Source organism: Schistocerca gregaria, chromosome 10, assembly GCF_023897955.1.
Source record: "Schistocerca gregaria isolate iqSchGreg1 chromosome 10, iqSchGreg1.2, whole genome shotgun sequence".
Classification (NCBI taxonomy): domain Eukaryota; kingdom Metazoa; phylum Arthropoda; class Insecta; order Orthoptera; family Acrididae; genus Schistocerca; species Schistocerca gregaria.
The window spans coordinates 64,281,622-64,295,985 of record NC_064929.1 but is presented as its reverse complement, the minus strand read 5'-3'; the positions used below and the strand labels follow the sequence as shown (position 1 = coordinate 64,295,985).

The 14,364-nt window shown below is 38.8% G+C and overlaps 1 protein-coding gene across 2 annotated transcripts in view; it reads left to right on the top strand.

Moving 5' to 3' along the window:
- LOC126293365 (uncharacterized) overlaps positions 1-14,364 on the top strand; it is a 57,161-nt gene that overhangs the window by 13,665 nt on the left and 29,132 nt on the right. For both annotated transcript variants that reach the window (XR_007552283.1, XM_049986567.1), the window contains exons 2-5: positions 385-520; positions 2,748-2,880; positions 8,841-8,989; positions 14,078-14,320. Coding sequence is in view for 1 of the 2 variants with exons in the window: in XM_049986567.1 (XP_049842524.1) it covers positions 385-520; positions 2,748-2,880; positions 8,841-8,989; positions 14,078-14,320 (661 nt within the window). In the remaining variant the exon portion in view is untranslated. The remainder of the gene's footprint in view (positions 1-384; positions 521-2,747; positions 2,881-8,840; positions 8,990-14,077; positions 14,321-14,364) is intronic.

The following is a 14,364-nucleotide window of genomic DNA, read 5'->3' as shown; positions in this document are numbered from 1 at the left end:
TAACTTGGTAGAGTTGATGAAGGCAACGAATGTGAATGTTAAGTAAAGGTTGTTGTAAGACTGGCATCTAGTATAGCCTAGGTTCATATTTGTGTGTATTTAAACAGTTGACTACAGCCGAACACTGATTGTGCTATTGTCATTCTAGTTGTTCGTCTGTTTCTGAGCTGTTTTTTCTAACAGTAACAAATGAAAAACTTTAAAACAGTGGTAACTGTGCATTTCACTAGGTGACACTACAAATATTTAGCAAATTACACAGCACAGTAAATTCCCTGATCTTTTCTGATGCCTTGAGACTTTTGTATTTATATTATTTCTTTGACTTTTAACATTTATTTTTAACACAGCAAACCAATTGTAATAGCATGTTGTACTATTCAGTGTGTGTAATCCACAAATGCAACCAATCGTAGAAGAGATGATGATGCGCATCCGCCCAGTGGAAGAGGTGAAGATGATACGGAGATGTGTGGCTATGAGTGAAATGAAAAAGAAGTCTGAATCTGAAGAAAAAAAGGTAAGTTCTCTCTATTTTAAAAAAGTCTCTGTGGTGATTATTTGCTGTTATATATTGAAAGAGGTCTAGTCTTAACAGGTCTTCCTATCCATTCTTTTTTGCATTAGCATTACCATTACTTATAGACCTGTGATTTTCCGCTGTACTTTATCATTCATAGACTGCTTGAGCACATAGCAGCAAACCAGATCTTTGTCATTCTCTTTTATTTATGTGCTTATTTAACCCAGGAATTGTCATGATGGTGTACGATGTCTCACAATAGCACTATGAATACAAGTGGCTCCAGTACACACACACACACACACACACACACACACACACACACACACACACACACACACACACACACACACAGAGAGAGAGAGAGAGAGAGAGAGAGAGAGAGAGAGAGAGAGAGAGAGAGAGAGAGAATGAATATGTTTTATGTGGATACGACAGTTGGTTAGCAGTGGTCTTGCTGAAGGCACCAATCTGGTATTTGCCTGAAGTAAATTATTATGTCAAATGGTTATTCTGTAATAAATTGTTTTAATCTTAGCTGCACTAGTTGGAATGCTCTCCCTCGATCCCGTAACACCAGGGCCTTGATCTTCCCTAATTGCTTTTCTCCACCTGCCTCTTCCCACTTCTCTTCTTCGCCTCTGTAGCGCTGCACGCCAGTGTGCAAGGGTTGGTGAACTGGTGAAATGCACCCATTCTAAACTCGCTAAATTACTTGTGCTCGAGCTACAGAAAGTGGTACTAGCTGGGGTAATTCACTGACTACTTCAGAGAATTGCTTCTGATTGTTGAACACACAGGCTAAGAAGTGCACTGTCCAGTGAAGGAGGTTATATAGAGTAACATAGTGATTTTTAATTTCATTTATCTTCAGTAGAATTTGTAAGTAAATTTTGTTCCATATTATGTCTCAATTATCTTTGTTCAAAAAATTCTTGGAATAGTCTTTCATTGTGACATTCTCAACCATTTTGTTTCAAATACTACTTCCAAATCAGTTTGAAGCTGATGTGACATTCTTTTGGTTTTGGCTGACAGTGTTTTTGACTACGGAGGCAAGTTTTTTCCTACTGTAGAACAATAAAAATTCATTAGCAAATTTGTTGTCTCCTACTTTACCTTTCCTTCATACTGTATTCTAATAACTTTTCTCAGTATGAATAAAATATATAGAAAAATATTACAAATTTCTGTTGTTACAAAGTATTAATATTGAACATGATATTCATATTGCACATTATAGAGGATGTACATAAAGTCCAGGAACACTTTAAATTATTTACCGCACAAGAACTAAACATTGTACAGATGTCATACATATTGCATTTTGAAAAGAACCTCTGAAAGGTTGTTCTCCTCCTCCCCCTGAACATTCAATATGCAAACCATGAGTGACCCGGCAGAAGATGTCAGTGTGGTAATAGAATTCTTGCCATACCCGTACCAGTGTGGCATCGTTGACTGTGGTAGTCGCTTCTTGTATTCCCCCGGAGCTCTTCTATGTCGAGTGGTAGAAGCAGTACGTACACCAGATCATTAATGTGTCCCCATAGAAAAAAAGTCTCTCACAGTGCGATTTGGCGATTGGGGAAGCCATTTCATGAAGCAGCTGTCCCCTTCTGTAACACAGCTGTGTTTGTGACTAGCACTGACTATCGGCAAATTAACAAACTACACTATGGCGGTATATGTGGGGGAAAAAAACTGTCAGAGTTTCTCTGCAAAATGACATATATATAATATCTGTACAATGTTTGGTTCTTGTGCAGTAAATAATTGAAAGTGTTTCCGGACTTGATGTACACCCTGTATTCATATTTCTTAGCAAACTTGTTTACAATGCTAGCTCAATGTGCAATAACCAGCATTAAATCATGTGGCAACTAAAAGTGTTTAATTAGCAGCCATGGAAGTTAGATAAATAAAACTTGCTCTCACATACAACAAAAAATTACTTCTGGAAAATTTGGAATTTCAACCTGGAAATCTCAGAAATCGTATGATGAGTCATCACCTTGAGGTTTTTTTTTCATGTTTGTTTTCCATATTTCTCAACACTGACAGTTACTAAATGTATTGAAAATATTTGTGTAGTATGTCTGCCTTCCATAAACAGCTATCTGATGACTGACGCTGGTCTGTCAGTCCAGTTGTCATTACATTGAAGGCAAAACCACAAAAATAACAACTAATTATTAATAATGCTGTATTTTATTTTTTGCAGTCAAAGGAAGAAGAAAGGTTAGCATTGCTAAGAGAATACAAAGCATTAAAAATGGAAGTCCAGGAGAAGAAAGCAAAGGAATTAGCACAAAAGGAGAGGATAGAAACTCTCAAAAGAGAGATCAAAGAAAAACGTACGTCTTTTCCAATGTTGGTTAGTTAATGACTAGTAATATGCAGTAGTTGATTTTAATTATTATTATTATTATTATTATTATTATTATTATTATTATTATTATTATTATTAGCGAATGTCCCCATAGGAGAACGATAAGCAGGTGATTTATCAATATTTCTTTAGGTTCTTCTTGTTTTGCCAATATTTCTTCATTTTCTCCCCAAACGCTTTCTTTCTTTCTTTCTTTCTTCAGTCCACTTTGGTCGGTATGGTTTTGGTGCCGTCTCTGAAGTAAACTTCCACTTGTCAATTTTTCTTCTGAATGTATCCCTGTCTGATGCGTCTGTTATGTCAATTTTTGCTTTTGTCAAATCCTTCTTAACTTCAAAGATTCCAAGACTTACCAAGCGGGAAAGCACCGGCAGACAGGCACACAGAATTGTGTGTGTTTGTGTGTTTTGTTAATGTGCCTGTCTGCCGGCGCTTTCCCGCTTGGTAAGTCTTGGAATCTTTGTTTTTAATATATTTTTCCCATGTGGAAGTTTCTTTCTATTTTATTTACACCTTCTTAACTTCAGTTACCCAGGGTATTGTTGCTTTAAGTGATGTCACATAGTCCAATAGACGTTTAGTTAACCTGTTTCCAGGTAATCTGTGTAGGTGTCCATAAAATTTCATTCGTCTCTTTCTGATGTCACTTTCGATATTTGATAGTTTTTCAGTTGTTTTGATGGTCTGCAGTCTGTATCCATCTTGTGTGTATCGTGGTCCCAGAATTTTCCTAATAATTTTTCTCTCTATTTTCTTGTAAATCTAGTTTTCTATTCAGCGAGAGCGTGACTGTAGGTTTGATAACTGTGTTGTAGTGTCTGATTTTAGTTCCTTTTGTTAGGCATTTTTTGTTATATATGCTTTGAACAAGTCCGAATGCTTTCTTGAATTTCTGTACTCGGTTGTTTTGTGCTATTTTCTCGAGTCCTGTTGGTTCAATAACTTCGCCGAGATACTTCAAGTGTTTGACTCTGTTGATTTCACCAAAATTTGTTTCCAGTTTCGGAATATCTAATTTGGAGCACATAAACTCAGTCTTCTCAAAGGAGATTTGCAGGCCAACCTTCTCTGCACATTCTTTAAGGATCTCAATTTGTTTTATTGCAGTTTCTTCACTGTCAGTTATAATTGCTAGGTCATCTGCAAACGCTAAATATGGGATGTTCAATTTTCCTTTACCTCTTCCTAGTTCAATTGGTTTCCAGAAGTTTGGTTTCCTTAGTTCGATTTCCCATTCTTCCATTACTTTGTCTAAAACTATGTTGAATAATAGTGGCGAGATCCCATCTCCTTGTCTTACTCCTGTTTTAATTAAGAATGGTTCCGAGATTTCGTCTATGAATTTAATTTTTGATTTGGTTTCTGTCAGTGTTTGTTCGATTAGTTTTCGGGTTTTGGTGTCTAGTCCACGTTCTTTGAGAATATTAGAGACTGTCTGTCTATAGAGTCATATGCTTTTTTAAAATCAACGAATGTGCACACTATTGGTTTAGACCAGATTGCTTTCATTTTTAAAATAGCTTTAAGGTTAAAGATCTGTTCAGGGCATGATCTGTTAGGTCGAAAGCCTGCTTGGTAGTCTGAAATTGTATGTTCTAGTTGTTCTTGTGCCCTCTTTAGTAGACACGCGGATAAAATTTTATAAGTCACAGGTAAAAGTGAAATGCCTCTGTAGTTGTTTACATCTGCTCTGTGTCCCTTTTTGTGCAGTGGATGAATTAGTGCACACTTCCCATCCTCTGGAATATTTTCTGTGATGATTTGGGTGATCTCTTTCAGGGAGTTTGGGCCAAGGTTCTTCAGTAGTTCAGCTACAATTCCATCCTCTCCTGATGACTTATTATTTTTGAGCTTCTTAATGTGGCTATATATTTCTTCCTGAGTTGGCGCTGGTGAACTTTCATTCGTGCATTCTGGTTGTAATCTGGGGAATCTTGTTTTCGGTTGTGGGCAGTTTAGAAGTTGTGAAAAGTATTTAGCTAGTTCTTGGCAATTTTCTTTGTTAGTTAATGCTAATTTTCCATTTTCTTTCCTGAAACAGAGGTTTCGTGGATTGTATCCTTTGACGTGATTTGCGAACATTTTGTAAAAATCTTGTGTGTTGTGGTTCCTGAAGTCTTCTTCTATTGAGTTTAGTTGTTCATGAAGATATTTTCTTTTAGTTTGCCTAAGTATTTTAGCTGTTTGCTTTCTCACTTCGAACAATGTCTGTTGCGTGGTTTCCGATTTGTCACAATTGTAATTTAGGAAGGCGCGTCGTCTCTCTTCTATTGCATTATCACAATCTGAATTCCACCATGGGTGTTTGGATTTTTTCTTTAATGGTATCAGTTCTCTTGCTTTCTGTACAATTTTTGTTTGGAAATCTCTCCAATTGTTTGCAGGTTGCTTTTCCCATACTTCTGTAATTTTTGATTCTTAGATTTTTTTCAGATCAAATTTGGGAATTAGTGGAGTTTTCTTTCCTCCTTTCCTTTTTGGAGTGAATTTAATTTTCACTCTGGTAAGATAGTGGTCAGAATCTATATTTGCCCCTCTGCGGATTTGAACGTCATGTATTTCTTTTTGGAAATCATAGGAAATCGCAACATGGTCTATTTGAAATTCCCCTAGCTGAAGGATAGGGGATCGCCACTTTTTTGTTTCTTAGGGTCCTTTCGAAATGATGTCGACATGATTTTTAGGTTGTTTTGCTGGCACAGCTCGATGAGCCTCATGCCATTTTTGTTCGTGAATTTGTGTGCAGGGTAGTTGCCGACTGTTTTTTTTATATTTCTTTTCTTTGCCGATTTGTGCGTTAAAATCACCGAGGAGAATTTTTATGTCCTCCTTTGGAATTCTGGACATTTCATTTTCAAGTTTTTCCCAAAATTTTTCTGTCTTCTCGGGTTCTTTTTTGTTATCAATGTTGGTGGGTGCATGCACATTAATAAATGTATATGTTTTGTTGGTGTGCTTACTGACTGACTGACTGACTGACTGACTGAAGGTCATCAGTAAAGAACACGTAACTAACATTTCACAATTAGTTGTCATCAACCATAAAGGAACTAATAGTACATTGGTAGTGAAAAACACATGCATAATAAATATACAGGTTTCAAAGATGTTTCCTTTTCAGTGTATTATACTTAAACTATCTGTTAGAACCTTTAATCACCAATATTGCGTGGATATTCAAACACTCTCACTTAGGAACACTCTGGTTACATGATATCAACTCAGTATCTCGTATTCGACTGCCGTGCTGTGACATGCGGCTGGCGCCATTCGTAGCTAGGTGGCGCTCCCGCACTCAGCCGAGTTGCGGAGCGCCTCTATCGTTGTTTGTGCGTACTGTCGTGGCGGCACTGTTAAATGTGGTGGCACTGTCACAACACTATCTTCCCTGCTGTGATCATTTGGATGATAAGAGTTATACAGTTGCTCACAGATCTACAGCACTGTAGGTCCCATGTCAACATTTAGATATTTCTTTGATCTAGGAATGTGTCCTTGTCACTTTTGTACTCATTTTACAACCCCTTTTAGAGACATCCATTGTGATCAACCATTCTTCAAAGTCCTTTGCTGTGTGACAAAATTAGTGTTCCAGAATGAGTTTGGAAGGTAGGAGACGAGGTACTGGCAGGAGTCTCGGTCCGGCACACAGTTTTAATTGGCCAGGGTGTTTCAAAATTAGTGTTACTTGCAAATGTCAAATTTTTTATTCCTTTGCCAAATTTTTCCTTTGCCCTCCACTGCTCGTTCAGTCTACCTATTCAATAGCATTGGAGATAGGCTACAAACCTGCCTCACTCCATTCTTGACCACTGCTTCCCTTTTGTGTCCTCAGACTCACAGCTGCATTCTGGTTTCTATAAAAGTTGTAAATAGTCTTTTGCTCTCTTTTTAATTCTGCAACTTTCAGTATTTCAAATAGTGTATTCCAGTCAAATTTGTCAAAAGAATGTCTGTAAATCTACAAATGCTATAAACACTAATTTGTCTTTCTTTAATCAATCTTCTAAGAAAAATGGCAGGATCAGTATTGCCTCATATGTTCCTACGTTTCACCAGGGAGGTTTGATTATCCAGAAGTAGTGTGTGTGTGTGTGTGTGTGTGTGTGTGTGTGTGTGTGTGTGTGTGTCAAGGTTATGCAGTACACACAGCCAAAGAAATTGTCAGGACTCTTTGATTGGTGAAATCAAAGCTTTGAAAAAACTTGACTAATGCCAAATGGAAAGGCATAGTAACAGGTGGAATATAATGCCCAATTAAGTCCCATCTCCAAGGTGTCATTGAGGCAAACAGTATCACTTTTGTGAGGAGTGCCAAAGACAATCACACAGTTGGCTATGGTGCTGAGACCCCCCTCCCCTACCCCCTGCTCCTTTCCCAACAGCATGACACAGCAGGTAATGTCTGTCTGCCATGGGAATTAAAGGTGACAATGTCAGCGTGGCCTCAGGAAACATAACCTTGATCATTTTTGTGCTGGCCTTGTCTATAATTTCGTAGTCAAAGCATGAGATCCCATAAAGGCATTATAAGTGTCATATTTTGAAGGTAAAAACAGTCTTGCTCTGCAGTCTACACATTGTGATTTCACTATTTCTTGGTTGCCTGATCTGAACACCGCATGATTGCCTAACAGCTTCACCTGATGCTTGAAAGTAAGGAAATTATTCAGTGTTATGTGAATGAAAAGGTGTATATAGTTGAGGCTTACATTTGCACTGGCTCATAAAATTGTTCAGACAGTGCCTAAGTATTTAGCACTCTGTGAAAGAGTAATATTCAGAAGTTAGTAGCAAAATGAGTGATGCAGCAATGTCTTACTCTGATTTTAACTGTAAGTCATCTGTTACTAATATGGAGCTTGCTGCTTAATAGGCCGGTACCAAGACATTTGTTTTCAGGACAATAAAAAACATGAAACACTGTATAAAAATTGTCAGCATATAATTTGAAGATTGCTTTGCTGTGTCACCTACCGATATTTGTTTCGTATATTCTATCATATTTGTTGGGCATGTACTTTCCACTAACTTGAAGTGATAAACCAGCAGAATCACAGAGGACAATAATAATGTTTCAAAAGAATGTCAGTGACATATAAACAAACAGGCAGCTCCATAATGGAGATGATGGTCATGATTTTGATTTAATTTTCATGAAACAAATGCACTGTAACAGTTATTAGCACATGCCACTTCATCACTCGTAGCTTTCTTCATAACCAGTTTGTGGTCCATAGGATTTACTCCCAAGTTCCAAAAGCTTGTCACTAGACAGTAACACTAGATCGATGTCAGTCAGACAGACGTCCCAGTGCTCAAAACTATGAATTCCTTTAGTGAGACAGTCTAGTGTTCGGCTATGTTGCAAAAAAGGCGAGAAGAGAATGGAGAGACATCACCAAGAGCTGCAGTTGGAAAGAAAGGTGAGTACTCTAGGAATGTTTGTGGGTTTGAGGTCTCCTGAAAGAACATGGCAACCATTTTCTTATTGTGTAGATTAACATGCATTATTTTCAAACAGGTCATGTTTGAAATGTTCTGTTGTCATTACCTTTGTAGGCTAGTATCATTAAATAACCTCATGCAATACTGGTGCTGTTTGTTATAAACTTAGTTATTCCCTCTTTCCTGTAATTATCAACTTACCCTGCCAAAAATGTTTGTCTTCATTGCCAGTAACATTGTCACGTGTAAAAGAAATTTTGCTTCCTCCTGCAGTTGTTCAGCAGCTAAGTTAGAGAGCATTTCTCTCTTTTCCTTCAACAGCGTATTTCATTCACAACATGTGTGTAGCATGATTGATGCGCATAGTGTGTAGAATCCTGTGGTAGATGATGCTGGTCTAGGAGGAAGTGTGGTTATTGTAGGACACACAGTATTACAGCTTCCAGTTACTCGTATTAAACATCTGTTTTATTTCAGATCAAAAAGCTTCAAGTTTGCTACATGAAATTCGGGAGCTGAACAACCTAACTTTGACCGTGAATGCAGCATCCCAGCAGCTTAAGAATGGCATGAAGCTAATGTGTGACAGTAATTGCATCACATCGTACAGCAAGAATGTTACGCAGGTAAGTGAAGAGGTCTGCTGTAGCATTCATTTTGTTATTAATTTAACTGTAAGTATTTGGTTGTTGAGGGTGATACCGTGCTGCATTCATTAAGTTATCTGCACGTTCAGTGTGCCAGCAGAGGATACTTTCACAAAAGAAATCCCCCCCCCCCCTACTCCCATGTCTTCTAGATTCATAGAGCAATTTCATTATGATACTACTCCTAAAAACAGGAAAAAGTAATCCTCCTCAGAAAGTTAGCATAGTGTTTAGCTTTCAAGCTGTTTGTAAAAACTCGATTTTGGCTATTGTGATCTAAATGCCCAACAGACGTGTGCTACGTATGCTCCTCGGTATCCTGGGCGACATCATCCAAGTGCCCGGACCATTCGTCAGATAGTTACGTTATTTAAGGAAACGGGAAGTGTTCAGCCACATGTGATGTGAAATGTCAACCACAACCTGCGACAAATGATTGAGAATGCTACATCAACATTGATTGCACCTATACCATATTTCTATGCACCAAAAATTGCATGGCGACGACTTTGAATGTTGTGTACAGTTCTGCCACTGGGCACAAGAGAAATTACGGGATGATGACAGATTTTTTTGTATGCATTCTATTTAATGACAAAGTGTCATTCAACAACAGCGGTAACATAAACTGGCATAATATGCACTAGTGGGCAATGGAAAATCCACTATGGCTGCGACAAGTGGAACATCAGTGACCTTGGCAGGTTAATGTATGGTGTTGCATTATGGAAGGAAGGATAATTGGCCCCCATTTTATCGATGGCAATCTAAATGGTGCTATGTATGCTGACATCCTAAGTCAATTTTTCATATGCAGGTAGAGCCTTACGTGGCTATTCTTTGACATTGGTTCATTAACTGGCAAGTATTTTGGAAATGTTCTGTGAACTCAGATTGCAATACCTGGAGGGAAGGGGGCATTCTTTCAGCAAATCACAACTGAGAAAGATTATAGAACTGGAATTTGTGAGAAATAGGAGAATGACCTTACTGCCCCAATATATGTCTTGTGTAAGGGCCACATTTGAAAGTGCAAGAGGAAAGGGAATGACTTACAAATTGCAGCTATCCAGAGGTCAAGTGTAAGCTGTAATCATCATATGGCAGTGAAACTTGGTAGATATGCTAATGTGTTAAGGTGGAATGGGTTTATGTGTGGGAAAAATTAGTTCCATTTTTGGCCACCAGACACAAATGTGGTGATGTTAACATTGGAAAGATGTATAGAAATGTATCCATATGTAATGGAATAGGACATGAGTCAAACAAGCGAGAAAGTCATAATGTTGTTTTTATTTTTAATCTCAGTTACAAAATTCATTCAATGTGAGCACCAGAGACGTGAACGAGATGCTGTGTCTGTGAAATGATGCGATTGACAGTTGCCTGCAGCAGTTCTGGTGAAATCTGAGCAACATATTTCTGTATACTGTCCTCCAGAGCATGTAGAGACAAAACGTGTCCCATGTATACACATTATTTTAGATCTTCTCAGAGTCAAGTCACATTTTCATATCAAGTGATCTTGAACGCCTTGCATCTGGAAAATCTCTGGACATAACATGATCATGGAAGGTTGCATTAAGCAGATCTTTCACTGGACGGGCGACGGGAGATGTTGCTCCGTCATGCACGAAAACAGTGTATTCCACAGAGTTGTCTTCCAAAGCAGGAATTGTGCAGTTAGAGGACATCTCGATAATGTGAAGATGTCACTGTATAGGTACTCACGAATCCACATCACACAATCTCATACAAGAGCAATGGCTCTCGTGTACAACACAAGGTTTGGCAGTACCCCAAATTCGGCAGTGCCGTGCATTCACTGCACCCTGCAGTATAAAATGTGCCTCATTGCTTCAAATAATGTCAGGCCACATGTCATAAAATTTCATCTGTGCCAGAAACTGAAGAGCAAATTCAGAGTGTTGCTGCTGATTCAGAGATTCCAGTTACTGCACTGTCTTGATGTTGTGCAGATACTAGTGTAAAATGGAACTTGAAACTTTCCATACTGTTGACCATGGGATAGACAATTTTTGTGACACAGCCCAAGCACTAACACCACCTGGGGCATATACTGCTCGGTTAGTTACAAAAACGTCAATCTCGTCAATACAGCATGCCTGCCATACTGTTGTACAAGATACAGTGCCAGATTCACACCTGGTGGCCAAAAGTGGAACCAAGTTTTTTTTCCAATATAAATTTGTTCCACATTAGCATATCATCGAAGTTTCGCTGCCATGTGATAGTTACAGCTGAAACTAGACCTCTGTGAGTAGTTTCACATTAATTACAGTCCCCTGGTGTGAGGTACACTCTGCCATGCACCCTGTAGTGACCTGAATATGTATGTACATGAAAGTATAAAAAGGATTTGGGTGCAGACAGGTGCTTTCTAAAGCTTTCTATAAATAATTCACTCTGTGCTGTATAGACTAAGAACAAATAAACAATATAATGCACTGAGAAAGTCACAGATAGGCCATAGCAGGCGGAGCACACAGTCATTCAAGCAAAGTCGAGCCAGCCAGTGGATGTGGAGCTAGGGCTAGCGCATTTTGGGCCGGTATTTTGAGTTCTCCCCATGACAGAATTTTCCGAGAGAATGCTATTTAAGTTGTAAGAGAGAAATGCTTGTTTAAACACACAGGTGGTGTGGCTCTGTGGGTATGTGCCTTGCTTCAAATCCAAAGATATGGGGCAGATCCCCGTTTAGTCTTGATGTTTCCTTCATTTCCCTTACTGTTTCTTTCTCCTCTGGACAACTGTCTTTTAACGTGAAAATGCCAGTTGGACAGTGGTATGGAGTCGTTGAAGTGTAACACGCCTTCACTCGCTAGGGACCGCGTCTAGTAAACCACTACATTGTTGAAGACAATACAGGATAAGGACAACTGTACTTTTTTGTGTCAAAATAATCAGGTGTGTAGCAGTTGTCTTAAAAAGCAGTGCCCCAGGACGTTGTTTCCTCCCCATGCATAGGAATGACTATTTATGAGTCACTGCCAGATTGTCAGTAAAATAGTTCAGTGTAACTGGACAAAGCTGATGATGGTTTTCTTGTAATATCAGATCACTTCATAAAAGTAATAACTTAGTACCTGTACCAGGTGTAGAAGTATGAAACTGGAATTCCCCTATCGATGGTGCTAGCCATCAGCGTAGGTCCTGAGACATCGCGTCCGCGGCACCATCTGCTTCCTGTAACGGCTGACGACGAATGTCAACACACACGAATCCAAGTTTCATACATTGGTATCTGTTTCAAACCTGTAAACATGACAAGTTTTTTGCTTACAAACTAATGTTTGCGGACACCATTCATTTTTTTGACGTGAGAAACGACGAGTGTGGGAAACCACCGGAAAAGTTAGAAGACAACCAATTGCAGGCTTTATTTGAGGATGATGGGGGAGGAGTGGGTGATGAGGAGGATGATACTCAAACTCAACAGGAACCCACAGAACAATTGAATGGAACTCAAAAAGCCATTTGTCTTCGGTTGAAAGCTATGTGAAAGATGCAGAAAGTGGGAAAATTGGTTCAGCATGAACTGAATGAAATACAGAAAGCAGATCAAAAGACCACTTGTGAAATACAACTCACCAGATAAAAAGAAAGTCGTTTCCCCATCAAATAGTGACAGGTGACGAAAAATAGATAATTTTGGGAATCCTAAACGTTGTAAATCATATGTGAATCCAGGCAAACCAATGAAATCCAGTGTAAGACCAAATCACTTTGAAAAAAGAACAATGCTCTATGTTTGGTGGGATCAGAAGGATGTCGTCTATTATGAGCTGCTAAAACTTGGTGAAGCCTTTCACACTGATCACTGCCAACAGTAAATGATCTATTTAATTCGAGCATTAAGTAAAAAATCACCGGAAGAGGGAAAAGACAAGTCATGTTGCTCCTTGATAACACCCCATCACACAGCAAAATGGGTCAGGGAAATGATAGAGGCATCCAGTTGAGAAATACTAAGGCATGCTGCTTACTTTTCAGACTTGGCTTCGTCCTATTATCATCTATTTGCATCACTGGGACATGCTCTCACTGAACAACGCTTCAATTTGTTGTATGTAAATGGCTCACTGACTGGTTCTCTTCGAAAGAACTGTGTATGTGTGGGGGGGGGGGGGGGGGTTTAAGCCTGCTGGAGAGGTGGGAGAAATGTATAAATAGCAATAGAGATTATTTTGAATGAAATATTGTCAGTCAGTTTCAAACAGATGTGTAAGTATTGCAGCCAAATTCAAGTGACATACAGTACTTATACACCTGCTATGTTTCCAGTGAGTGATGGTCATGAGCACATAGGAATTTTGTTAAGTGGGTAATAAGTGAGAAGTAGAGAATTCGTTTATATGTGCACGAAATCGGGAGGCTGGACATCTTGTTTCCACAAGCAACTGGTTACCACAGTACAGCACTCTGTGGAGATTCGCCACTTCCCAGAGACAGCACTGCCCCAGAGAACCCTGAAGCTTGTAACAAAAAATGATATCACAAGGACAGCAGAAGATACATTGTGTCTAGCCCATAAATTGGAAAGACTGCTCAATTAATGTGAACAATGTTAATGTTTACGGACAGAAATGTAGTAAAAGATGTATTTACTGCTGCAATATTCAATTAATATTACAAGGTTTTGTGAAGAAGCTAAGCTAAGGTAAGCAAAGCAAAAGGGGATCTTGGGTAATTGTGTTATGGTTCCTGTACTCTTTCAACTCATTCCTAATCGAACTACAAATTAACTGAGGCAGAACACAGGTAACATTTCATTTATGGCTTTCACATAAAAACTATCAATAATTCTGAAATTTCAACTGCTATAGCAGTAATGTGTACCAAGCTGGAAGTTTTGGTCGGACAGGAAGTGTGTTTAGCTAGCCGAAGTTATTGTGACCGCCCGTTTAAAAAGGCCCTTGTAGTTCTGTTGGTACATTGTTATATATAAGTGAAACGTGCAACTGCTAACATAAGAAGAAAAGTTGTCTCTGTTGTCGTACTAATAATTCTGTGAAATTACAATAATACTACACTCTCTGTTACTAGGAGCAGCAGTCTTCACCATCAGAAACTCCTTCTGTGGTCGAAAAATTTATAGCAGAACAGGAGGTAGTGATTGCAGATCTCGCTGAGTCTCGCATCTCGGCGCCACCTGAACCGACGCCAGATGTGGGGTTGTATGCCGAGCTGATTGAGGCAGAAGTTCACAACGTAGCCCTGAAAAAGCAGTTGAAAGAGAATGAATCTAATATTGAACTGGCCATTGATAGTCTGTTGCAGAATACTATGGTAAGTTACTATGAGACTTCCCAGATTCATTACTCTTTGTGAAT